At 39.0% G+C, this 26,961-nt stretch overlaps 1 protein-coding gene across 4 annotated transcripts in view; it reads right to left on the reverse strand.

The window, feature by feature from the left end:
- Positions 1–371: 371 nt before the first annotated feature.
- Positions 372–26,961, reverse strand: part of APIP (APAF1 interacting protein) — a 39,621-nt gene continuing 13,031 nt past the window's right edge. Inside the window, exons 2-8 of one of the 4 annotated variants that reach the window (XM_021925920.2) lie at positions 23,965–24,029; positions 18,694–18,794; positions 7,870–7,918; positions 6,393–6,510; positions 5,933–6,005; positions 1,339–1,506; positions 372–820 (exon numbers count right to left, since the gene is read on the reverse strand). In XM_021925920.2, the coding sequence (XP_021781612.2) occupies positions 721–820; positions 1,339–1,506; positions 5,933–6,005; positions 6,393–6,510; positions 7,870–7,918; positions 18,694–18,794; positions 23,965–24,029 (674 nt within the window). In that variant the 3' untranslated portion in view covers positions 372–720. Of the gene's footprint in view, positions 821–1,338; positions 1,507–5,932; positions 6,069–6,392; positions 6,511–7,869; positions 7,919–18,693; positions 18,795–21,382; positions 22,366–23,964; positions 24,030–26,961 lie in introns of those variants that run through there. The other 3 variants (XM_021925918.2, XM_021925919.2, XM_009186314.4) reach the window with 3 other exon arrangements.

Raw genomic sequence — 26,961 nt, forward strand, 5'->3', positions numbered from 1 at the left:
CTAAATACCTGGGTGACATAATAATATGTACAACAAACCCCTTGACATGTTTGTCTATGTAACAAACCTTCATGTGTGTACCCCCAAACCTAAAATTTAAAACAATTTTAAAGAAAGTACTTTCTGATTACATCACTGGTTTGATCAAGATCTGTTTGGTTAAGGGAATTTTGAGTTAATACCACCTGATCTGAATTTCACAACTGATCCCAAAATAAAATGAGTGCCCTATTGTAGACTACAGGGAAACACTAAAGTTAATAGGGGAAATCTATTAACATTAACATTGAGGGATAAATTTGGACTTAATGTTTCACATATATTTTCTGACACCAACATTAAAACAAGAAAATGCTCATTTCACAATGAGGAAATTTTCCAATGAATTTTATTATCACCAGCATCTTTAAAAATTAAGAGGAATTTTCTGAGAGTATATATAAAAAAGAAATTAAAGGCAAATATTTTGCTGCTAAGGATTTAAAAATAAACAAAAACATAGAGTATAAAATTGTCATTTCACTGTCCCCTCATTTAAAATTGTAAGAATATAAGCAAATAACATCCAATGTCAGAAGAGATTCAGGGTGACCATTTGCAGTATTTAGTGGCAAATTAGTAGCATCATGAAAAATTTCAATTCATTAAAAAAAATAGCTTTTATTTAAATAATAATTATGTTGAGCTTTATCTCTGTATATAATTAGACTTCCTTTCGGCTTAGACAATTCCATTTTCTCCAACTGGGAGCTGTGAAGGATCAAGTCCTACTTTCTTCATTGATATGGCAATATCAAATAAATAGTCATAACACTCACACCTGTAAAACAAAAAGCAAAAAGAACCAGTGTTTATTGAACAACAGAGTTCTCCAATCCTAAAGAATCACATTTCTCCTCTCTTACAGTTAACTCTGCTTTGTTCCTAGTGCATATTTTCTCTCAATTCTAGGCCAAAACTTTATTTTGCCCTCAACATTTTTAAAACACAGAAAGGAATCATATTAAGTCATGCAACCATATTACATACCTCTCAGGAAATGAAAGAGAGTTTAAAATATACTGCCTACATAAATTTACACTTTTTTAAAACTAGATGTCACTTTCTGAAATAGAACTTTTGTAACTTGGGATCTGTGTCTTCTTCCTCTATCAACATTCCTAGAGCCTTGCCAAACAATAGCTCATCCAATCAATACTTCTTCATGAATGAATATATAATAAAAATCAAGTATCTAGAAATAATGATAAACAATTTAAATTTAAACCAACTGACATACTTTATTTTCTTTCACATTTAGCGGGTGGTAACTTATTTCCCATGTTGATTTACACTCACATGGTTTTGGCCTTCTCCCATGTTTCCCCCCACACATATACTCCATGACGTCTGACCAGTACTGCACAGGAGTCTGGGTATTCATTCATTGCATGAGCCATTCGATCTTTGAGGTCTTTCTCCTCAGGTGTATTCTCAATAATGGGTACCACTAACATATCATCATATCTGTAAGACAAAACAAGCTATTTTTTTCCATTAAAAAAAATCAAGCATTGCTATGTATACAATATGTAATTTTTTCAAGTAACCAGTTAGACACGCTCTTTTTATGAACAGGATATTGCGTGTTATTCTATGTATCTTGTATAACCATCTCTACCAAAAGGTACCTTGGTAATGTGGCAGGCTTGGTCTAATCCTAAACCTAAGTGGTGGAAATTTGTAAAATACAGCAAAACCTAACAAAGAAATCATCAAGATCATGCAAATGTTTCCTTGAAGCAGGGACAATCATAATATTTACACAAGGAGATGGCAAATGATATATTTCAGAATCAGAAGCATAGAAAAGATTAAAAATTGAATTATATATTAAGAATTTCCCAATAATACGAAATCACTGTATTTCATTTCTGCAGAACCCCAAAGTATCTGAGATAGGCAAATCAATAAACACAAGCATGGTTTGTGGCACTAGTATCTCAGATACTTTGTAGTGCTAAAACTTAAAAAAAAAAAAAATTTCTAGCTAAAGTATTCAGAAATTGCTACTGCAGGGCAAGCATAGACTAAGTAGTCATCATGTGACTGATAACTTGGCCAACCATTATCATTAAGAGTACAGAGCTGCCCATTACTTCACTTAAGTAAAACAGAGGTAATTATAGAATATCCTTAACTATGGCTGAGTGCGGTGGCTCATGGCTATAATCCCAGCACTTTGGGAAGCCAAGGCAGGTGGACTGCTTGAGCTCATGAATTCAAAACCAGCCTGGCCAACGTGGTGAAACCCTGTCTCTACAAAAAATACAAAAATCAGCCAGGTATGGTGGTGCATGCCTGTAGTCCCAGCTACTCGGAAGACTGAGGTGAGAGAATGGCTTGAGCCCGGGAGGCGGAGGTTGCATGAGTCAAGATCGAGCCACTACACTCTAGCCTGGGCAACAGAGCCAGACTTAGTCTCAAAAAAAACAAAACAAAACAAAAAACAAAAAACAAATCCCACTATCCTTAATACTGAAGGAATGAATTGCTAGTCTCAAATCTTTCCTAATATTGGCCAAGAGAACCACAAACTTATATTTTTCTCTAGCATGCACTCAATAGTCAGATATATTTTCAGGAGCAAAATAATTTCACAGCAAAATAAGACCTGAAAGCGAATTCAAGCCAATCCTCCCACTTTACAAACATGACACTGATCCAGACAAGTTAAATGAGAAAGAGAGCCAGGATAGCCCTTTGACCCTCAAAGAGCATTGTTTTCACTGTACCATAGAAACGCTGCTTCTGAAAGGGAGTACAATTATAATATAAATGTTATGTATACGTATACCATTATACAACTATAATATATGTATACATATATATTATATACACATGTATATACGTATACATTATACAGATACATATGTTAACCTTCCCTGGTAAGAACTAGTACAGTCATGACAGAAACCATGTTTCTGTCAATGTCAGACCACAGATATGATAGTGGTCCTATAAGATTATAACGGAGCTGAAAAACTCCTAACCTGCATGGACCTGGTGGACTGAACAAAGGGGGTGAACATGGGAATAAAAGATAAAGACAAGAGAGTACGTTTGGAAGAAGGAGTTGGGGGCACCTTGCCTCTAGTGGACAAGGGCCCTGAGCTTTACATAGCCCTCCATATTTATTGGTAAAAGAGACAACGAGAAATGGGGGGTGATCGTAGCGGGGTGATTGTCAGGCAGCTGTCAGTCAGCCATTTGGTTCACAGCAGGCTTGTGAGACTGTATCCTTCAAACAATAGGTGCTAGATTTCTCAACAGAGAACTTCAAGGAGCCCTATGCCAGGGAGTGATGTCCCTCAGCAAACCTTTTGGTGGCAGGCGCAGGGTGAGTTTGCTCACATCCTGCATTCATGATAAACAGTTAGCTGTTTGATCATACAGCCTCCAGTGGAATGCTGAGTTGGTCACGATCCCTTTGGCATTTTCGGCTCCCAACAACTCCTATCGCCTAATGACCGCTTAGCTGTCATAAGGTTACAGCACCACATATTATGCAAATATCTGTGGTGATGCTGGTGTAAAGAAACCTACTGTGCTGCTAGCTCTATGAAAGTACAGCATATACAATTATGTACAGTATTTAATACTTGATAATAATAATAGACTATGTTAGTAGTTTATGTATTTATTACACTATAATTTTAAAACACTATTTTAGGGTGTACTCTTTCTACTTATATAGTTTTTAAAAAGTTAACTGTAAAGCAGCCTCAGGCAGGTCCTTCAGGAGGTATTCCAGAAGACGGCCCTGTTATCACAGGAAATGTGAGCTCCATGCATGTTACTTGCCCCTGAAGACCTTCCAGTGAGACAAGGTGTGGAGGTGGAAGGCAGTGATATTGATGACCCTGACCCTGTGTACACTTAGCCTAATATATGTGTTTCTGTCTCAGATTAAAAAAAAAAAAAATTTAAAAAGTTAAAAAAAAATTAAAATAGAAAAACTTATAGAATAAGGATATAAAGAAAATATTTTTGTATAGCTGTACAATGTGTGTTTTAAGGTACTATTACAAGAGTCCAAAAGTAAAAAAAAAAAAAAAAAAGTAAAAGCTTGATAAACTAAAAAAGTTACAGTAAGCTGAGGTTATTAAGAAATGTTTTCAATAAATTTCGTGTAGCCTAAACGTACAATGTTTATAAAGTCTATAGCAGTGTAATGTCCTGGGCCTTCACATTTACTCACCACTCACTCACTGATTCACCCAGAACAACTTCCAGTCCTGCAAGCTCCGTTCATGGTCAGGGCCTTAGACAGGTGTAACACTTTTTATCTTTTACATCGTATTTTTTTACCGAACCTTTTCTATGTTTAGATACACAAATACCTACCATTGTGTTGCAATTGCCTACAGTACTTTGTACTAACCTGCTATGCAGGCTTGTAGCCTAGGAGCATTAGGCTATACCATATGCCCTGGGTGTGCAGTAGGCTATACCATCTAGGTTTGTGTATGTACACTCTGCATACACAAGCAATGATGAAATCACCTAGTGACACATTTCGCAGAACATATCCCCATCCACAGTGACATGTGACTGTATTTTAAAGATGTTCTTTATATAAAAGATAAACTTAAAAAAAAATACAGTAATTTTAAACTCCATCCTTTCTTACCTCATCCAGCTGTCATTGCCCTTCTTTTGATTAGACTCAGGATTCTCTTCAAATTCAGACACAATAACACTGCCTCCTGAGCTGTGATAATCACTCTATTACTCATTTCCCAGCTAGGCTCCAACAAAATTGCAAAGGGCCACCATGTTTGGCCTCTCTACAAAATTGCAAAGACTCTCTTATGCCCTGTTCCTCTACCTTACCTTTTCCCTCTTTTCAGAAAAACTGATTCTTCTGATCTATTTTTATTTCTTCATCAAAACAATAAAATTCATATGAAACTGATAGCACCCATAAGGCCTCTCCTTCAGCCCCAGATATGGAAGAGGCAATCTGGGACTCTACTTTCCTCAGTATGTACACTTCTCTTAATTTATATATTTAACTTTTGTAAATTGGTGTTTCACAGTCCTGAGGAATGCTTTAAGCACACAATAAATATTAACTGAAATCAAATCAGTATCTCAGTGCACTAGTTTAAACATGTACATTCCATTATGTGCAGTAAGAATATGATATTGTAGTAATAACACTTTAGTAAAACGGGCACCGTTTTCCTCTAAACAAGGCAAGGTAGGATCAAGCCCTTTAGGAAATTAAGAGTGAAGGTTCAGGAATGAGAATGCTAATAAACTCAAATGAAATGCTTAGCTTGCCCCTGAACACTGAGAACATGTTTCTTCATGCCATTATATTCTAGAATTATGAAGAATTACTACACTTTTGTGGACTGGTGAATTTATTTAAACTGATCTAGAATGGTAATCTATACTTACTATCCATATCACCTTCCACACTGAAAAATTCTAAAAATACAGAGATCTACTTTATTAAGAAAACTTACATAAATATGAAAATATTCCAGAAACACTAAATTAAATCATCATGAAGTATAAACTGTAGTCACTGCTCAAATTTCTGAAGACCAAAGTGAAGGTGAAGAGATCTTTGGGTGCCTCAATATAGGACCATAGTCTTTCCATAATGGTAGAGCTCTCAGTCAAGATTTTTTTCAGTTTACTTAAACAAATATTTCATTATTCATATTGCTAATTTACCATGGCTGGTATAGGGGCGGGAGAGGAGGGAAGACATCCCATTTGTGTCATGAGAATAGGTCTGGAAGTGTAATATTAAATGGAGTATTATTTAATACAGATCCCATGACATCTCATTATACGCATAAAATGATCAGTATTCTATTTATCAAAGAGAAGGAAGAATTCTTTTCAAATTATTTAAGAAAAGGAAAAAAAATACCTATAATATCCTCCGGAAGTACATTTCTTTATTCCTTTTATCATCTCTTGATGTGTAATTTTAAACTCCCGTCCTGGAAAGAGAAGGGTGGCCATCACAGCAGCTTTAGAGTGGGTATGAATCACTGCACCTGCTCCTGGAGGAGGAAGAAGAAAGCTGCATGCTCAGTGAAGGCCGAATTACAGCTTTTAAAGAAAAAAAAGGCCATATAGTTATACATATATATACATATGGTTATGGGCTTATTTTTCCTGGCATGGAATAAGTTGGTGGTGGGCACCAGGGTAAGTGGAATAATGGACCTTCCTCATAGGTTGATGTGAAAACTGAGTAAGTTCATGCACTTAAAGTTCTTGCATATGGTGGGTATCCAAGAAATGTTAACTGAAATAATAATTACCATTATTTAGAGGAGCCTACTCTGCAAATATTCTTTATGTTGAATACATTTTCTGCATACCTCTCATTGTGTAAGCATTCATGAAAAGAGGAGTACACTGGCTTTTTTTTAGCTTCTTAGATGGCAAAGGTCCACTTATGTCCTTTTCATTTATATCACAAACAAACATGTCTTCAGGCTATTTATAGAGGGAAAAAAAGAAAAAAAGAGGGCTTATAAAATACCAACTAGAAATGTCTTTTCTTGTGTACATATACACAAGAATACAAGAAAGTGTTTATCTATAGTATACATACTTGTATATATATTTAGTATACATATACAAAGAGTGCTAATATATGTATATATTTAATTTACATTTTAAATATATAATTATAGTTTCTCAAAATAATTTAACAATTTTGAGAAATAAAAAATGATTTCTACTGGTAAAAATATTCTCAAAAGTTTAATATAAATCTCAAAAATTAAAAAAAATTGAAGACAAAAAATGATAAGGAAAATTACTATTTATGTAATGATTTTACTGCTGTCATTTCATCAATTTAGCTTCTCAACTTTGCCCTATAATTTCACAACTATATTTCAGAGAGCCTATATAAAGAAATCGACATTCCAAAGACGGGTGTTAAAATTTTTTCTCCACATTTTGTAAAATAAAACCAAAATTTTGAGTAAAATTTTCTAACCCTTGAGAAATTTAGCTGGTACTCAGAAAGGTTAATCTCAATAAGGTATATTCTTCTTAAAGCTTAAGAAATTATGTAGATCTACAGGTTTTTCTTTTTTTTTCAACTTTTATTTTAGGTCCAGGGGTACATGTGGAGGTTTGTTACATAGGTAAATTGCATGTTACAAGAGTCTGGTGTACAGATTATTTTGTCACCCACGTAATAAGCATAGTAACTGACAGCAGTTTTTCCATCCTCATCTCCTCCCACCCTTCACCCTCAAGTATTTCTGATTTGTAGCTTTTATCTGCCAAGGTTTATCAAAAAACTACAATATAAATGTTTTATTAACAAAGCAGCTTTTCTTTTTTCTTGTATTAGAAGTTAAATAATTATGTGTTTGCTTTAACTAGATTTGGGGTATTACTCCAGCATTAACACAGAATGAGACTTCTCAAAATCTGAAACAAAGTTTCATAACTTGAAATCTCAAAATTAGAATAACTTTGCTATTATGAAATATGAATTAATTTGTTTCATCTGAGACCATCACTCTGATGATTCCACCAGCCTGATAAAGATCATAGTGTTATAAAGCTGCAAAGTCATACTTGTTCTTTACTGTGATTTAAGACTGCACTATTCACTTTTGCCCCCTATAGGCTGAATAAGATTTCAAAACATACACTGGTTGTATGGAGGATATCTACCACCTTAAAAAACATTTAATAATTACTCAATAAATGTTTGATTAGTTATTAAAATTGTTGTGATAAAATGAACGTTTTCTCTTAAAATTAATTCCATTTCATAAAACAGTAATTAAGAAGAAGAGACACTGAGGTTAAAGAATCCCTTTATCATACCTGAATTCGTTCCTTTTGCACTCCTGAAGGAGCAATGTAGATTTCATCGCTGGCAACACAAAACATACAAATTGGTATTTATTTATTTCCTGCTTTTGCACAAAGAAAAGTATATCTTCACAGTCCAATCATGCATGTTCTTTATAAATCAAGCAATACAGCCAGTTGCTTGATTTAATTATGGATTTTGGCTGCAGAGAAAGTAAGTCAAACTACATCAATGCCTTTGTAGTGCTGGTGGCATAGTAGAATTATTAGTTGTTGCTTTTGTCTTCCACGTTTTCATATATATTTATTCTTTTTATAGTGCAAAGTTGGTGGTAACCAGGTTTTTGTCCAGTTAGGGGAATAAAAATCTGAAAACATAAGTCTTCGGTGTCTTTAAACATGAATAAGCAGAGTTTAACCTATGTGAAATACAGTTATTCTAAAATCCAATCTGGAAAATATGCTCAATAGAAGTATATTTCTGTCATGCAAAAACAATCAGGTTTGATTTATTGTTCGAAATGCTCTTATTAAACCATGAAGTTCAGAGACCTCTGCTGGACGGTTTCTTAAATTACTGTATTAACACTGGGCTACTTTTTGGATAGAATCACATGCTTCCCATTTGAAAAGCACACATATCTTGGAAAAAATTTAGTAAAAAGCTAAAACAACTAAAAGGAGTTCAAAATATAAGAATGGCTACATGTGAAGATCTCTTTGTTACAAGATGTTGGACTAAAGGAGATGCTATAGCCTACCATTTACCACAAGGTGCTCTCAAATTTGATTTGGAAATTAATTTTTTTTATTTTTATTTTTTATTATACTTTAAGTTCTAGGGTACATGTGGATAACATGCAGGTTTGTTACATATGTATACTTGTGCCATGTTGGCGTGCTGCACCCATCAACTCGTCAGTACCCATCAACTCGTCATTTACATCAGGTATAACTCCCAATGCAATCCCTCCCCCCTCCCCCCTCCCCATGATAGGCCCCGGTGTGTGATGTTCCCCTTCCCGAGTCCAAGTGATCTCATTGTTCAGTTCCCACCTATGAGTGAGAACATGCGGTGTTTGGTTTTCTGTTCTTGCGATAGTTTGCTGAGAATGATGGTTTCCAGCTGCATCCATGTCCCTACAAAGGACACAAACTCATCCTTTTTTATGGCTGCATAGTATTCCATGGTGTATATGTGCCACATTTTCTTAATCCAGTCTGTCACTGATGGACATTTGGGTTGATTCCAAGTCTCTGCTATTGTGAATAGTGCCGCAATAAACATACGTGTGCATGTGTCTTTATCGCAGCATGATTTATAATCCTTTGGGTATATACCCAGTAATGGGATGGCTGGGTCATATGGTACTTCTAGTTCTAGATCCTTGAGGAATCGCCATACTGTTTTCCATAATGGTTGAACTAGTTTACAATCCCACCAACAGTGTAAAAGTGTTCCTATTTCTCCACATCCTCTCCAGCACCTGTTGTTTCCTGACTTTTTAATGATTGCCATTCTAACTGGTGTGAGATGGTATCTCATTGTGGTTTTGATTTGCATTTCTCTGATGGCCAGTGATGATGAGCATTTTTTCATGTGTCTGTTGGCTGTATGAATGTCTTCTTTTGAGAAATGTCTGTTCATATCCTTTGCCCACTTTTTGATGGGGTTGTTTGTTTTTTTCTTGTAAATTTGTTTGAGTTCTTTGTAGGTTCTGGATATTAGCCCTTTGTCAGATGAGTAGATTGCAAAAATTTTCTCCCATTCTGTAGGTTGCCTGTTCACTCTGATGGTAGTTTCTTTTGCTGTGCAGAAGCTCTTTAGTTTAATGAGATCCCATTTGTCAATTTTGGCTTTTGCTGCCGTTGCTTTTGGTGTTTTAGACATGAAGTCTTTGCCCATGCCTATGTCCTGAATGGTACTACCTAGGTTTTCCTCTAGGATTTTTATGGTATTAGGTCTAACATTTAAGTCTCTAATCCATCTTGAATTAATTTTCGTATAAGGAGTAAGGAAAGGATCCAGTTTCAGCTTTCTACTGATGGCTAGCCAATTTTCCCAGCACCATTTATTAAATAGGGAATCCTTTCCCCATTTCTTGTTTTTCTCAGGTTTGTCAAAGATCAGATGGCTGTAGATGTGTGGTATTATTTCTGAGGACTCTGTTCTGTTCCATTGGTCTATATCTCTGTTTTGGTACCAGTACCATGTTGTTTTGGTTACTGTAGCCTTGTAGTATAGTTTAAAGTCAGGTAGCATGATGCCTCCAGCTTTGTTCTTTTGACTTAGGATTGTCTTGGCAATGCGGGCTCTTTTTTGGTTCCATATGAACTTTAAAGCAGTTTTTTCCAATTCTGTGAAGAAACTCATTGGTAGCTTGATGGGGATGGCATTGAATCTATAAATTACCTTGGGCAGTATGGCCATTTTCACGATATTGATTCTTCCTATCCATGAGCGTGGTATGTTCTTCCATTTGTTTGTGTCCTCTTTTATTTCACTGAGCAGTGGCTTGTAGTTCTCCTTGAAGAGGTCCTTTACATCCCTTGTAAGTTGGATTCCTAGGTATTTCATTCTCTTTGAAGCAATTGTGAATGGAAGTTCATTCATGATTTGGCTCTCTGTTTATCTGTTACTGGTGTATAAGAATGCTTGTGATTTTTGCACATTAATTTTGTATTCTGAGACTTTGCTGAAGTTTCTTATCAGCTTAAGGAGATTTTGGGCTGAGACAATGGGGTTTTCTAAATATACAATCATGTCATCTGCAAACAGGGACAATTTGACTTCTTCTTTTCCTAACTGAATACCCTTGATTTCTTTCTCTTGCCTGATTGCCCTAGCCAGAACTTCCAACACTATGTTGAATAGGAGTGGTGAGAGAGGGCATCCCTGTCTTGTGCCAGTTTTCAAAGGGAATTTTTCCAGTTTTTGCCCATTCAGTATGATATTGGCTGTGGGTTTGTCATAAATAGCTCTTATTATTTTGAGATACGTTCCATCAATACCGAATTTATTGGGCGTTTTTAGCATGAAGGGCTGTTGAATTTTGTCAAAGGCCTTTTCTGCATCTATTGAGATAATCATGTGGTTTTTGTCTTTGGTTCTGTTTATATGCTGGATTACGTTTATTGACTTGCGTATGTTGAACCAGCCTTGCATCCCAGGGATGAAGCCCACTTGATCATGGTGGATAAGCTTTTTGATGTGCTGCTGGATCCGGTTTGCCAGTATTTTATTGAGGATTTTTGCATCGATGTTCATCAGGTCTAAAATTCTCTTTTTTTGTTGTGTCTCTGCCAGGCTTTGGTATCAGGATGATGTTGGCCTCATAAAATGAGTTAGGGAGGATTCCCTCTTTTTCTATTGATTGGAATAGTTTCAGAAGGAATGGTACCAGCTCCTCCTTGTACCTCTGGTAGAATTCAGCTGTGAATCCATCTGGTCCTGGACTTTTTTTCATTGGTAGGCTATTAATTATTGCCTCAATTTCAGAGCCTGCTATTGGTCTATTCAGGAATTCAGCTTCTTCCTGGTTTAGTCTTGGGAGAGTGTAAGTGTCCAGGAAATTATCCATTTCTTCTAGATTTTCTAGTTTATTTGTGTAGAGGTGTTTATAGTATTCTCTGATGGTAGTCTGTATTTCTGTGGGGTCGGTGGTGATAACCCCTTTATCATTTTTTATTGTGTCTATTTGATTCTTCTCTCTCTTTTTCTTTATTAGTCTTGCTAGCGGTCTATCAATTTTGTTGATCTTTTCAAAAAACCAACTCCTGGATTCATTGATTTTTTGGAGGGTTTTTTGTGTCTCTATCTCCTTCAGTTCTGCTCTGATCTTAGTTATTTCTTGCCTTCTGCTAGCTTTGGAATGTGTTTGCTCTTGCTTCTCTAGTTCTTTTAATTGTGATGTTAGAGTGTCAATTTTAGATCTTTCCAGCTTTCTCTTGTGTGCATTTAGTGCTATAAATTTCCCTCTACACACTGCTTTAAATGTGTCCCAGAGATTCTGGTATGTTGTATCTTTGTTCTCATTGGTTTAAAAGAACATCTTTATTTCTTCCTTCATTTTGTTATGTACCCAGTAGTCATTCAGGAGCAGGTTATTCAGTTTCCATGTAGTTGAGCGGTTTTGATTGAGTTTCTTAGTCCTGAGTTCTAGTTTGATTGCACTGTGGTCTGAGAGACAGTTTGTTATAATTTCTGTTCTTGTACATTTGCTGAGGAGTGCTTTACTTCCAATTATGTGGTCAATTTTGGAATAAGTGTGATGTGGTGCTGAGAAGAATGTATATTCTGTTGATTTGGGGTGGAGAGTTCTGTAGATGTCTATTAGATCTGCTTGCTGCAGAGATGAGTTCAATTCCTGGATATCCTTGTTAACTTTCTGTCTCGTTGATCTGTCTAATGTTGACAGTGGGGTGTTGAAGTCTCCCATTATTATTGTATGGGAGTCTAAGTCTCTTTGTAAGTCTTTAAGGACTTGCTTTATGAATCTGGGTGCTCCTGTATTGGGTGCATATATATTTAGGATAGTTAGCTCTTCCTGTTGAATTGATCCCTTTACCATTATGTAATGGCCTTCTTTGTCTCTTTTGATCTTTGATGGTTTAAAGTCTGTTTTATCAGAGGCTAGTATTGCAACCCCTGCTATTTTTTGTTCTCCATTTGCTTGGTAGACCTTCCTCCATCCCTTTATTTTGAGTCTATGTATGTCTCTGCATGTGAGATGGGTCTCCTGAATACAGCAAACTGATGGGTCTTGACTCTTTATCCAGTTTGCCAGTCTGTGTCTTTTAATTGGAGCATTTAGTCCATTTACATTTAAGGTTAATATTGTTATGTGTGAACTTGATCCTGCCATTATGATATTAACTGGTTATTTTGCTCGTTAGTTGATGCAGTTTCTTCCCAGCCTCGATGGTCTTTACATTTTGGCATGTTTTTGCAATGGCTGGTACTGGTTGTTCCTTTCCATGTTTAGTGCTTCCTTCAGGGTCTCTTGTAAGGCAGGCCTGGTGGTGACAAAATCTCTAAGCATTTGCTTATCTGTAAAGGATTTTATTTCTCCTTCACTTATGAAACTTAGTTTGGCTGGATATGAAATTCTGGGTTTAAAATTCTTTTCTTTAAGAATGTTGAATGTTGGCCCCCACTCTCTTCTGGCTTGTAGAGTTTCTGCCGAGAGATCTGCTGTTAGTCTGATGGGCTTCCCTTTGTGGGTAACCTGACCTTTCTCTATGGCTGCCCTTAAGATTTTTTCCTTCATTTCAACTTTGGTGAATCTGACAATTATGTGTCTTGGAGTTGCTCTTCTCGAGGAGTATCTTTGTGGCATTCTCTGTATTTCCTGGATTTGAATGTTGGCCTGCCCTACTAGGTTGGGGAAGTTCTCCTGGATGATATCCTGAAGAGTGTTTTCCAACTTGGTTCCATTTTCCCCCTCACTTTCAGGCACCCCAATCAGACGTAGATTTGGTCTTTTTACATAATCCCATGCTTCTTGCAGGCTTTGTTCATTTCTTTTTCTTCTTTTTTTCTTTAGGTTTCTCTTCTCGCTTCATTTCATTCATTTGATCCTCAATCGCTGATACTCTTTCTTCCAGTTGATCGAGTCAGTTACTGAAGCTTGTGCATTTGTCACGTATTTCTCGTGTCATGGTTTTCATCTCTGTCCATTCGTTTATGGCCTTCTCTGCATTAATTATTCTAGCTATCAATTCTTCCACTTTTTTTTCAAGATTTTTAGTTTCTTTGCGCTGGGTACGTAATTCCTCCTTTAGCTCTGAGAAGTTTGATGGACTGGAGCCTTCTTCTCTCATCTCGTCAAAGTCATTCTCCGTCCAGCTTTGATCCGTTGCTGGTGATGAGCTGCGTTCCTTTGCAGGGGGCGATGAACTCTTATTTTTTGAATTTCCAGCTTTTCTGCCCTGCTTTTTCCCCATCTTTGTGGTTTTATCTGCCTCTGGTCTTTGATGATGGTGACATACTGATGGGGTTTTGGTGTGGGTGTCCTTCCTGTTAGTTTTCCTTCTAACAGTCAGGACCCTCAGCTGTAGGTCTGTTGGAGATTGCTTGAGGTCCACTCCAGACCCTGTTTGCCTGGGTATCAGCAGCAGAGGCTGCAGAAGATAGAATATTGCTGAACAGCAAGTGTACCTGTCTGATTCTTGCTATGGAAGCTTCCTCTCAGGGGTGTACTCCACCATGTGAGGTGTGGGGTGTCGGTCTGCCCCTAGTGGGGGATGTCTCCCAGTTAGGCTACTGAGGGGTCAGGGACCCACTTGAGCAGGTAGTCTGTCCGTTCTCAGATCTCAGCCTCCGTGTTGGGAGATCCACTGCTCACTTCAAAGCTGTCAGACAGAGTCGTTTGCATCTGCAGAGGTTTCAGCTGCTTTTTGTTGTTGTTGTTGTTTAGCTGTGCCCTGTCCCCAGAGGTGGAGTCTGCAGAGACAGGCAGGGCTCCTTGAGCTGCTGTGAGCTCCACCCAGTTTGAGCTTCCCAGCCGCTTTATCTACTTAAGCCTCAGCAATGGCAGGCGCCTCCCCCCAGCCTCGCTGCTGCCTTGCCAGGAGATCACAGACTGCTGTGCTAGCAATGAGGGAGGCTCCGTGGGCGTGGGACCCTCCCGGCCAGGTGTGAGATATAGTCTCCTGGTGTGCCCGTTTGCTAAGATCCTTGGTAGAGCGCAGTATTGGGGTGGGAGTTACCCGATTTTCCAGGTGCTGTGTGTCTCAATTCCCCTGGCTAGGAAAAGGGATTCCCTTCCCCCTTGCACTTCCCAGGTGAGGCGATGCCTCACCCTGCTTCAGCTCGCCCTGCTTCAGCTCTCGCTGGTAGGGCTGCAGCAGCTGACCAGCACTGATTGTCAGGCACTCCCTAGTGAGATAAACCCAGTACCTCAGTTGAAAATGCAGAAATCACCTGTCTTCTGTGTGGCTCGCGCTGGGAGTTGGAGACTGGAGCTATTCCTATTCGGCCATCTTGCTCCGCCCCCTCCTGGAAATTAATTTCAAATCTTGTCTAAAGTCTCTCCACCCTCAACAACAACTAAACAAACGTCCCTTGGCTCACATATCAGATTTTTTCTCTTTTCGTTGGATATCTTTGATAAATTACCAGTTTCAGTTGCCACCAGAGAGTATTAATGAGCTGCCCATATATATGTAAACCAAGAAAATGCCAGTACCTGCATGCTCTAGTTTCTGCCAGTAAGGCACAGACATAGGGACATTGAACACATATCAAACATTTCATAGTGCAAATGAGGATAATGGCCTATATATCAAGCTGCTGAAGTTCAGGTTACTAATAAACCTGTAGGCTTGGAATCAATAAAAATGTAGGGTGAAACAGAAGTTTCTTTAAGGTTCTACTGATGAAGTCTAGAAAACAAATGTCTGATAATGTGAGTGGAAATCCAATGCACTGTAAGCTGCATGCAAGCATTCGCTTTCATGAAGTGGTTATTGTTTCCGAGTTCTGCGACATAAGGATAACATAAAGGGATATTCCTCTGGAACCAGTGAGAATGGGTTGGGATCATACTATTAACAAGGGCTCTTTGTGAATACCAGTGATCTAAATCTGGTGTCCTTGTGTAACATGGAAGAAGCTCTAGACTCATGTATGGTACGTGGTCCACTCACCTGTATAGATAAGTGGACTTGTGGGTCTTCTTATGTGGGTAGAAATTTATGCAGTCCTGGGAATAGACTCAAAGTACAAAACGGTCTGCTGGTAAGTAAAACTATTCTATAAAGTAGGGTATTCTGTTTATTCAGTGACTTGGTATGCTGAGTCCTGTAAATGTCTTTGTAAAACTGAAATTAATTTAGACTTTGATGAACTTAGGGTAATTAAAACATTAGCCAAATATGTTTTAGAAAAATATATTTACACCTACAAAGAACGAGATATCTGGATAAAAATATAAAAATGACAGTGTTTTTTAGAATAGAAACATGCCATATACTAAAGTGAAATATCTACTTGGTGCTTTAAGCCACACACAGAAAGCATTTTGAATTTCAAGTTACTAAATTTTGGAATATACTTCTCTGTACTCCTGCATTTTCACTGTGGTAAGCAAGGGCCAACCCCCAAGAGGTCAAAATACATCTTTGTTCAGTTGCTTCTATTTTTGTTTGCTTTCTGGTCATTTAAAAAATAGTTTAAATCTTATAGTGCTTCAATTATTTTGTCTACAATATGACTTTATTAATTGTAGTCCTAATCACATGCAACAGGATCAGTCTCTCCGACACCTGTCAATATTACTCTGTGAAAATAGGAAATTACAAATTTGAATGATAGGGATCTAACCTAAACCCAGTGGCTATTGAGTATCCTGGAATTGCCTTGATTACTATTATTTTTTCAGTCCTTTATTTCCTTCTTGTGACTTAATTTTTGGTACCACACACTTGTGGCATAAGCTGGAATGGCCGAGTCAAACCTTGGAATCAGTAAATTATTTTATGTTTCCGATTTTATTGTCTATATTATTGTGGAATCATAATTTATTGGGTTTGCACTTTATTCCAAATTTATTTGCCCTAAGCATCAAAAAGCCAAACTTTCACTAACAACATGAGAATAGTATTGCTGATAACGCTAGTGACTTAAGTCATTTAAATATTAGGGGAAAAAACCAACATTTTACTACAAAATATTCATTTTACTACGTAAAGCACAAATTTAATAAGATTCCAAATACAGTGCCACATGACTGTGGCTCTTTCCATCCATGATCTCCATACCCATTAAGAACTAAGGATAAAGCATTTCACATATATGATGAAAATTTCCTATAAGCTGATTATAGTGCTATAAAAACCCATTTAATTTTAAAAGATGTGCCAATGAGTGGTTTATGGTGGCCACATACAATGGTAGTGCGTGGATTAGTAAAATTCTACTAGAAAGAACATAGTTCTTTATGTCTTTTTGATAAGAAAAATTTCATCTTGAGTCCTGCATTCACCTATTTCTAACTTGGCTGGTTTTTTTAAAAGAGCCAGTTGGAAATGGTTATTTTAGCTCATTTGGTAGAAAGCTTTATTTTATACATACACAAACTATTTCTGAACATGCAAATAAAAAGCAGTTAACTAAAGGCAGCATTTAGAATATGATTTATTATAAATAACACAGTTGGGAAACTGTATTACTGGGACTCAACTTCTAAATGGATACATGAAACAAGAATAAATGTTGTTATCATAGGGTTTGCTGTGAATAGGCCATCTTGAAAGTTTTGGCAAACTAATGTGAAAGCTCGAGCAATGCTGTATTTACACATCAGCAGCTAGGCTGATGGTAAGAGAGGAGGCACAGATGGATTTATTGATCTACCATGTGAAACATAATCTTACTAGACTGAGAGCATACTTATATCCCTAACTGTGCCAGAATGAAAATTTCATGAGTTAAATCACTAATTTAAAGCAGATAAAATTACAATGGCATCATCTTGTGGTATGCCATAGACTCCCTTTTGTTCAAAATGCCTTACATCCCTAAGTGTGCTAGTTGCTAACAGAGGCACCTCTTGTCATTTCCCAACGTTCAATGAAAATTTCATGAGTTAACTCAGTAATTTAAAGCAGATAAAATTATAATGGCATCATCTTGTGGTATACCATAGACTCCCTTTTGTTCAAAATGTTCTGATTATATTTAACATTCCATTCGTTAATATGCAATGCAGCCTCTTTGGGGGCATGACTATATATACTTATCAGCACATAAATATTTTAATAATCCAATTTTGTTAAAGAAAGTGAATTAGAATGAGGTAATAAATCAACATCACTCAATTTAACACACAGCCTCCAGACAATAATATTCCTAACACATTTCAGGAGGAAGAAAAGATTAATCCTATGTTGGAAATCCTTGAATGAGATTCTATAATCTTAATTTCATTGATAGCAAGTTACTTCTTACTAACACTTACTTTCTTTATCTTCTTGAATAAATGACACTAAATAAATACAATGAGCAATTGAATACTATTTATCCTTCTTGCTTCAATTTAAGTCCAGTACATCTTATTTTGTCCTCTGAGGAATACAGATTAGCAGGTACTATATTCATTACTGATACAGGTGCTTAGGAAGCATACTGCCTTTCTTTTGATTCAATAAAAAAATTATTAGGATTTTTAATGATTAGTCATCTGTATTTAAGTGACTTTAAAATATGTATCTGGGAGGCCGAGGCAGGTGGGTTGCTTGAGCCTAGGAGTTCAAGACCAGCCCATGCAACACAGTGAGACCCAGTCTCTACCAAAAAAAAAAAAAGAAAAAAAAAAGAAAAAATTAGCCAGGCGTGGTGGTGCATGCCTGTAGTCCCAGCTACCCAGGAGGATGAGGTGGGAGGATTGTTTAAGCCTGGGAAGTCAAGGCTGCAGTGAGCCATGATTGCACCACTCCACTCTAGCCTGAGTGACAGAGCGAGACTCTGTTTCAAAAAACAAAGTACCTGAACCTTTGAAACAAATCCTATCTACCCAGAGAGGATCCGCTGGAATTTCAGGTATATGAACATACTTGGTAGCATGTTATTTAACTCTGGTACTCAAAAACTGAGGACTAAATTATTGTGATCTGAAATTGTAGTTCTTCAATCTTCAGGTATTTGATACATCTTCAGCTTTTGTACATTGCTTCCATTCAGTTATACAAACGTCCACTTGTCCATTTAGAAACTAAAGACCTACAGTATCACATAAAACTGATCATCAGTTGTTCTTTGGATGTAACACATTAGACTCGCTGTGGTCTACTCAAATGGAGAGTTCCTAGTAAAAAAAGCTGCCAGAAACTTACCCATGCTTCAAGCTAATTCCTCCTCCAGTCCCAGTGACCCAGCCCAAATGGTAAAACTGTTTGCAAAGTTCTGGGATCAGGTATCTTGGATGCTCCTTGTCCTAAAAAGAAGGCAATTATTTTTAAAACAGACATCATTTTATCAAGTAACTATTCCAGCTGGTGTTTCTAATAAGAAGCTAATTTAAGAAAGTTTAAGAAAACATACTATAGAAAGAGTACAGTGAGGGAAAAAACTATTACAGACATATTTTGTTTTTAATGTTTAGAAAGTGGATCTACTACATTATTTGGCAACCCGGGATTATTCAGTATAGGGCCATATAGTCCAACACTAAGGAACAGGCTGCAAAAACAAGGTGGGGAAATGCCCAGTATATATTACAAAGTATCAACTAAAATGGCTGAAAGAAAACAGAATCTCATGCTGAAGGAACAGTCTGTCCAGAACATTTATTTACACAAAGCACCTTATTTAACTAAGGCTTGATGATATATATATACGAGATATTATGATAGTTACACATTCAACACATACTCTGTGTGTTGGTTCAATTGCATTTTTATTCCAAAAAAGTCCTTTTTCCCATAATGATTTTAGTTTCTCTTATTGCAAAAGCAATATATATTCATTATAGAAAATAAAGTGAAGCAAATTACAAAAAACACTAAGAAACAATCTCAGTTAACACTTGCTTAACCCATTTTACAAAGATAGGTGTTTATGAGTGTGTGTATGTGTATGTATACAGACAGATAAATACCAAGCCTTATTTTTTTAAGTCCAATGATTACTTCTTTAGAAAAAAAAAATCCACACCATTTTCTCCTGCTTTTTTGTGGTTTAAATTAATGAAAACAAACAAAATAAATAAAGAAGAAATACAATGAATTCCATTTTGGGCAGTATGATATACAATCCTTATCTTGAAAATAACTACAAATGCTGAATAAATTATTTTAAAAAACATTTCAAAACAAGTTGTTGAGCTGGCAAGAAAGTAAGGTTTCACAGGGACCATAAAAAATGAGAATAAGATTCTCACACTAGTTATAACGGCGATCATTAAAAAGTCAGGAAACGATAGATGCTAGAAAGGATGTGGAGAAATAGGAACACTTTTACACCGTTGGTGGGAGTGTAAATTAGTTCAACCATTGTGGAAGACATTGTGGTGACTCCTCAAGGATCTAGAACCAGAAATACCATTTGACCCAGCAATCCCATTACTGGGATTCTACTATAAAGACACACATGTATGTTTACTGCAGCACTATTCACAGTAGCAAAGACTTGGAATCAACCCAAATGCCCATCAATGTTAGACTGGATAAAGAAAATGTGGTACATATACACCATGGAATACTATGCAGCCATAAAAAAGGATGAGTTCACATCCTTTGTAGGGACATGGATGAAGGTGCAAACCATTCTCAGCAAACTAACACAGGAACAGAAAACCAAACACCACATGTTATCACTCATAAGTGGGAGTTGGACAATGAGAACACATGGACACAAGGAAGGGAACATCACACACTGGGGCCAGTCAGGAGGTGGGCGGCTAGAGGAGGGATAGCATTAGGAGAAATACCTAACGTCGATGATGGGTTGAGGGGTGCAGCAAACCACCATGGCACAGGTATACCTATGTAACAAACCTGCACATTCTGCACATGGATCCCAGAACCTAAAAGTATAACAAAGCAACAACAACAACAACAAATGAGAATGCGACTACCTGGGAGAGAAGTAAGCTCCAAAGCCAGAATGTTCCTGAAGGTATCGCAAAACCCTGGTGACCTGGAGCTTCAATTCTGATAGCCATGTAAGCCACTAGAAGCATGAGATAAAACCCAGGCCCTGATCAATTCGAGAGAACCTAATGAAAAATCCCCACATAAACTGGAGACCCCAATGAGGTCCACCTTCAAGGTAACAGTGAACAAAACAAGATTCACTGTGGAGAAAATCACAACAAGGAAGCATGCCTTTACAGGTCCTGTCACTGAGTAAAGCGGGAAAAACATCTCCGAGTTCAAAAAGGGATCATTATTTAACAGGCTGAATTCTCAGCTACTTAACTGAATACTTGAAATTGTGGTGTTTTTCCCCAGATTCAGTGCTAATGTTCTACTTACTCATTTTAAGTATTACAAATGATGACTGATGGAGTAACCTTCAAAATATAAAATTAGTAACATGAGAACCTAGAAATTGCTAAAAGTTCTGATTCAACTTAGACTTGGAGTTAGCTGACTTAAAAGTCAAATCCACATTACTGGATTTATTGCTTACACGACTTTGGGTGTCAGTTTACTTATCCCTACAATGAAAATGCTGTGAGGATTAAAATGAGCTACAATGGACATAACGCTATCAGCACAATATCTGACACCATCAATGTCAGTTTCCTTCTCATTTTAAAGAGCTGAAAATTCTTGAATTAAAATAGCAGATTATAGGAATTATTAAGAAATTACTTTAGACAGAGAGGGTAAGGTTGGTAAGGTTTTGTTTTCTTTTAATAATGCAGCTTGGTAAGGTTTGTTTTTTTTCTTTTAATAATGTAGCTCCGAAAATATTTCTTTTCTAGCAGAAGAGTGGCTTAAAGGGTCAGGCTGGCAAGCTTTGATATGCAAATGCCAGCCATTAGAAACTGGGTCCATCCAATATGGTGATTCCTACCTTCTTCTTGTCACCATGTGTGCCAAGCACCATAGTCACCCCAGATATCTTCACGTGTGCAGAACATCATGGTGGCCTGTATTTGAATATTAAAAGGCTAGTTTTTGCGTGGGCTACATGAATGACATATCTGGTCAAACCAATCCCCTGGGCCCTATGGAAATCAGACACCACCTCCTCCAGCCTCCTAATATAACCCAGTGTTTTCCACTGCACGTGGGGTTTTCTCTCTCCGCTTGGAGCCACCCTCCTGTCTGTACAGGGGAGCTTCTTTCTTGCCTATTAAACTCTCCATTCCTTATCCACGGGTGTCCGTGTCATTTATCTAAATTGGTGCGAGACAAAGGGCCCTGGTGTTCCCTCAGTCATCGGAGTCGTATCATTTTGGTGCACTGGCCGGGAATCTGAGGTACAACATTCATCGGAGTGGTGACTATAGGAGCAAACCTAAAATCTGTTCTATCATTCTGAGGGGCTCTTGGCCTCTATTTTAAAATCAAATCAAATCAATCAACAGACATCCTTCAGCTAGATAAAAATACGCTTATCATGACTGCCATTCTAAAGCCTGGGATGTTAAGCTTCCAGGTGAGAACACGGAGAACCCCCCAATACCCACGGGTCATTGGGAATGTTGGCCGTGTTTCGAATCAGTTTCCTTTCATGGGGAAACCTTACCATCGGGTGAGGCTGGGAACAGTTCTGAGGCAACTGCAAATTTCTGGCCAGGGCACACCCTGGCGTTATTCAAAGGCCTCTGGATTGGACCCAGCCTCCAACAGCCCATTTCGGGTTTTGGCAGAGAATCCCCAGCTATCCTGTCACAAAACTTTCCTTCTTTTTCTATCCACGGTCTCTTTCTCTCTCTCTGTGTAGAATGTGCGGGAATTTAGTAACCAGGAGTTTAGCTCAGGAATGCTGTTGCAATCTTCTAGGAAAAGAGGGTTCCTTTCCTCGCCCTCCTCCCTACCCCCACCCAGAGTGAGCGTCTCTCTCTCTCTCTCTCTCTCTGCCCTTGGTCTGGAGAGTGCAGGGCATTTCCAGGTCTCTCTACCACTTCTCTAGCGAGCACATAGTATTTCTTTTCTTTTCTCTTTTTTTTTTTTTTTTGAAGCGGAGTCTCACTCTATCACCCAGGCTGGAGTGCAGTAGCACGATTTGGCTCACTGCAAGCTCCGCCTCCCGGGTTCACACCATTCTCTTGCCTCAGCCTCGCGAGTAGCTGGGACTACAGGTACCCGCCACCGCGCCCAGCTAACCGTTTGCATTTTTAGTGGAGACGGGGTTTCACCGTGTTAGCCAGGATGGTCTCGATCTCCTGACCTCGTGATCCACCCGCCCCAGCCGCGAGCACATAGTATTTCTAAACCAACAGTGCCACCTAGTGGAAATAGAAATCCTCTTCATGAGGCACTTTTTTTTTTTTTAAATGGTAACACTGCAGCTTCCTTTTGCACCACTAGAAATCGGGCTCTAAGCCTCTTCCGTGAACAGGAAAATTCTGCTTTCAACAGATAGGGGTTAAATGTCTTCTGTGTGGCCAAATTTTAGTCTCAATATTGTCCCATCAGCAGGAAAATGGTCATTTGGTTCCTACGTTCCTTAAAGGCACCTATTCTGTCTCCGATTAAGGTAGTACTTAACTAGTAAGGGGATTTTTAAGTCCAGAAGTTAACCGGAACCATTTTTCTAAGGGTAAATGCTTTAGCATGGGCCATAATAGCAGGATATAGAGTTCAATCTAGCACACCCCCTCCATTAAAGGGGCTTTGCCCCATTACCTAGTTTTTCTTGAGATCCATTTCTTTTAGGGAGTTACACAGGTCACACAAGTCTAGGAAGTCGAAGGGAAATAATAAGCAGAGGACTAGGGCTGCTTGGGGAAGTGCAACTAGGCCCAAAAGTCTAGTTCCTCTGGTGCCATGGCTTGGAGGGTCACGCCTATAGTCATGGGCTGCACATTTAACAGGGAGGTGGGATCCAGGAACCAGGGAGGGAAAATAGTTGGGGGATGCTCCCACTGTTTTCTTCTCCACCCTGGGTCATATACAGAAAGGAAGGAGACTAAAGGGACACTTTTATTCTCACTTCTCTTTCTAAATGGGTAACAGATTGTCTTCAGCATGCAGTCCCCTGGAGTGGATTTTAAAACACTGGGACTGCTTGGACCTTGAGACTTTGAAGAAAAAGTGCCTCATAATCTATTGCACAAGGGCATGGCCTTCTTACCATCTTGAGGACAGACAAACCTGGCCTTCCTGGAGGAGCCTTGATTTTAATATCATCCAACAGTTAGAGCTTTTCTGTAGACAGAAGGGCAAATAGACTGTGGTCCCGTATGTATAGACGTTCTTTGCCCTGTGAAACCCAGACCTTTACAAGTTCTGCACAACTGACCCAGTTCCTTTACCAGCCATGGCAGGCAAGCCCATAGGCCTTCCCCAGTGCTAAAGCAGGTTCCTAAGGAGCAATCTGAGACAGCTATTGAATGTCCCAACCCTTCCAGTCCCCCCCAATTGTACCATTAGCTCCTCCAGCTCCACCATCTCCAGTATATCCTACTCTCCCCACTTCACTCTTACCTCTGCAGGAAATGCTTGATGGGAATGGTGCCATGAGGGTTCAAGTTGCCTTTTCATTACAGGACCTTAAGCAAATAAAGGGAGACTTAGGCCGATTTTCTGACAACCCAGGTAGTTAGATAGAAATTTTCCAAAATTTAACTCAGGTATTTGACCTCACATAGAGGGATGTTATGTTGCTGCTATGTTAGACACTCATTGCAGCTGAAAAGCAGGCAGTTCTGCAGGCAGCAGAAAAATATGGAGATGAGTAACATGCCTCCTATAGCAGACCAAGGAGACAAAGAGGAGATAGGGAAGGTGAGGAAGAAGTGAAAACTCCACTCCTACTAGGAAGGGAAGCAGTTCTGGTAGACACCCCTGATTGGAACCCCAATAACTCAGGAGATGAATAGAAAAGGAAGCACCTTCAATGTGTGTATTAGAGGGCCCATGGAAAACCAGAGCCAAACCTCTCAATTACTCTAAACTGTCTATGATAGACTAAAGACCAGATGAGAATCCATAGTCTTTATGGAAAGGCTGAGAGAGGCACTAATAAAACATACGTATTTATCCCCTGATTCAATCAAGGGACAGCTCATTCTCAAGGACAAGTTTATTACACAGGTAGCTCCCGATATTAAAAGGAAACTATAAAAGCAAGCTACAGGGCCAGATAGTACCCTAGAAAACCTCCTGAGAAAGCCACTTTGGTCTTTTACAATAGGGATCAGGAGGAAGCCCAATAAAAGGAAAGGAAATACAAGAAGACAACAGAGGTTCTAGTAGCAGTGGTGCAAACTTGCAAAGTCCAGGATCCCCTAGGTGCATCCACTAGTTGTTATTGATGTGGCAAGTCAGGGCATTTTAAGAAAGAATGTCCAGGTAGCAAGACAAAGCCACCTCGACCCTGTCCAGCCTGTGGCGGAGGCCACTGGAGACCGAACTGCCCCCAGAGATGGAGGTCACTGGGTTCAGAACCAGTCTCACAGATGGTCCAGCAGGACCGATGGGTCCCGGGGCTCAAATCCCTGGCTCCAGCAACTCAGACTACCACTACAGCACAGGAACCCCAGGTGATTCTGGAAATGGAAGGAAAGAAAGAAGGAAGGAAGGAAGGGAGGGAGGGAGGGAGGGAGGGAGGAACGAACGAACGAACGAACTCCTTCTGGATACTGGAGCCAGTCTCTCTCTTCTCCTCTCTAAACCAGGCCTCCCCTCTTCCCATAGTATGACTGTAAGGGGCGTCTCAGGAAAAACTCTAACCTGATATTTTTCTCAACCTCTTAACCTGCAGATGGGGGAACCTACTATTTACACATGCTTTTAAAATCAGGGCTGAAAGTCCTGCTCCTTTCTTAGGGAGCTAGTCTAGCTTGCATGAGGGCCAGCATCTGTATTAGCCCCAGGACAAACTCTGTGTCTCCCCCTGATGGAAGCTAACATTAAACTACAACTGTGGGCAACTCAAGGAAGAATAGGTCGAGCTATAACCACTAGGCCAGTCCAGACCTATCTTAAGGATCTCACTTCTTTTCCTAACCAGAGACAGTATCCCCTGGGCCCAGAGGCTAGGAAAGGGCTAGAAGCCATTAATAATAACCTAAAGATGCAGGGCCTCACCTCCTCAAACCCTTTCATAGCCCCTGAAACATCCCAATATTAGGAGTGCAGAAACCCAATGGGGAATGGAGACTAATTCAGGACTTTTGCCTCATTAATGAAGCTGTAGTTCCAATCTATCCAGTGGTACCTAATCCCTATACCTTGTTAACTCAAATACCTGAGGGAACTAGATGGTTTACAGTCCTAGATTTAAAAGATGCCTTTTTCTGCATACCATTACATCCTGATTCTCAATATCTGTTTGCCTTTGAAGATCCCTCTGGCCAGACTGCCCAGTTAACCCAGACAGTGTTGCCTCAGGGATTTTGAGATAGTCCTCATCTGTTTGGACAGACACTGTCACAAGACATTTCTGAGTTCTCTCATTCTCAAGTTAGGGTCTTGCATTAGTTGATGATATTCTGCTCTGTGCCCCAACTGAGGAAGCTTCTCAGGAAGGCACTGAAGTTCTTCTCAACTTCTTAGCTAACAGAGGACATAAGGTTTCAAAATCCAAGGCCCAGCTCTGCAAAACCTCAGTGAAGTTACCTAGGATTAGTACTGTCCAAGGGGACCAGAGTATTAGGGGAAGAGAAGATTAAGCCTATTTCCTCCTTCCCTCGCCCCCAAACCCTCAAGCAACTAAGAGGATTTTGGGGCACTACAGGATTTTGTAGACTATGGATACCTGGGTATGGTGAAATAGCCCGTCCATTACATAACCTCATAAAAGAAGCTCAGGGAGCTAAAACTCATCTTTTAACCTGGGAACCTGAAGCTTAAAACACCTTCAACCAGCTAAAGCAAGCCTTGCTCAAGGCACCAGCCCTCAGCCTTCCTGTAGGGAAGGCCTTCAATCTGTATGTATCAGAAAGTAAGGGAATGGCCCTGGGAGTTTTAACACAGGCCCGAGGACTAGCTCAACAGCCAATGGGTTACCTAAGCAAGGAGCTTGATTTGGTGGCTAAAGGGTGGCCAGCATGTCTCTAAGCCATTGCCTCAGTGACTCTACTGGTCCCAGAAGCCTCCAAACTAATCCTAGGAAATGATTTAACTGTTTACAACCCACATAACACGGCAGGACTATTGCACTCTAGCGGGGAGCCTTTGAGCTAACAGATAGCCAACTCCTTACATATCAGGCCCTGCTGTTAGAAGGTTCCAACATCCAATTAAAGACTTGTTCTCATCCAAATCCGGCCACCTTCTTCCCCGAGGAAACTGGGGAACCTGAGCATGACTATGAACAAATCATAGTACACACCTATGCAGCCAGGGAAGATACCGGAGAAACTTCCCTAGAGAACTCAGTATGGGTTCCTCTTCACAGATGGGAGCTCTTTTGCAGAACAAGGAATATGCGTAAGCAGTGGTCACTCTAAATGACGTCATCAAAAGTGCATCTCTCCC

This window comes from Papio anubis, chromosome 12 (assembly GCF_008728515.1).
Source record: "Papio anubis isolate 15944 chromosome 12, Panubis1.0, whole genome shotgun sequence".
Classification (NCBI taxonomy): Eukaryota; Metazoa; Chordata; class Mammalia; order Primates; family Cercopithecidae; genus Papio; species Papio anubis.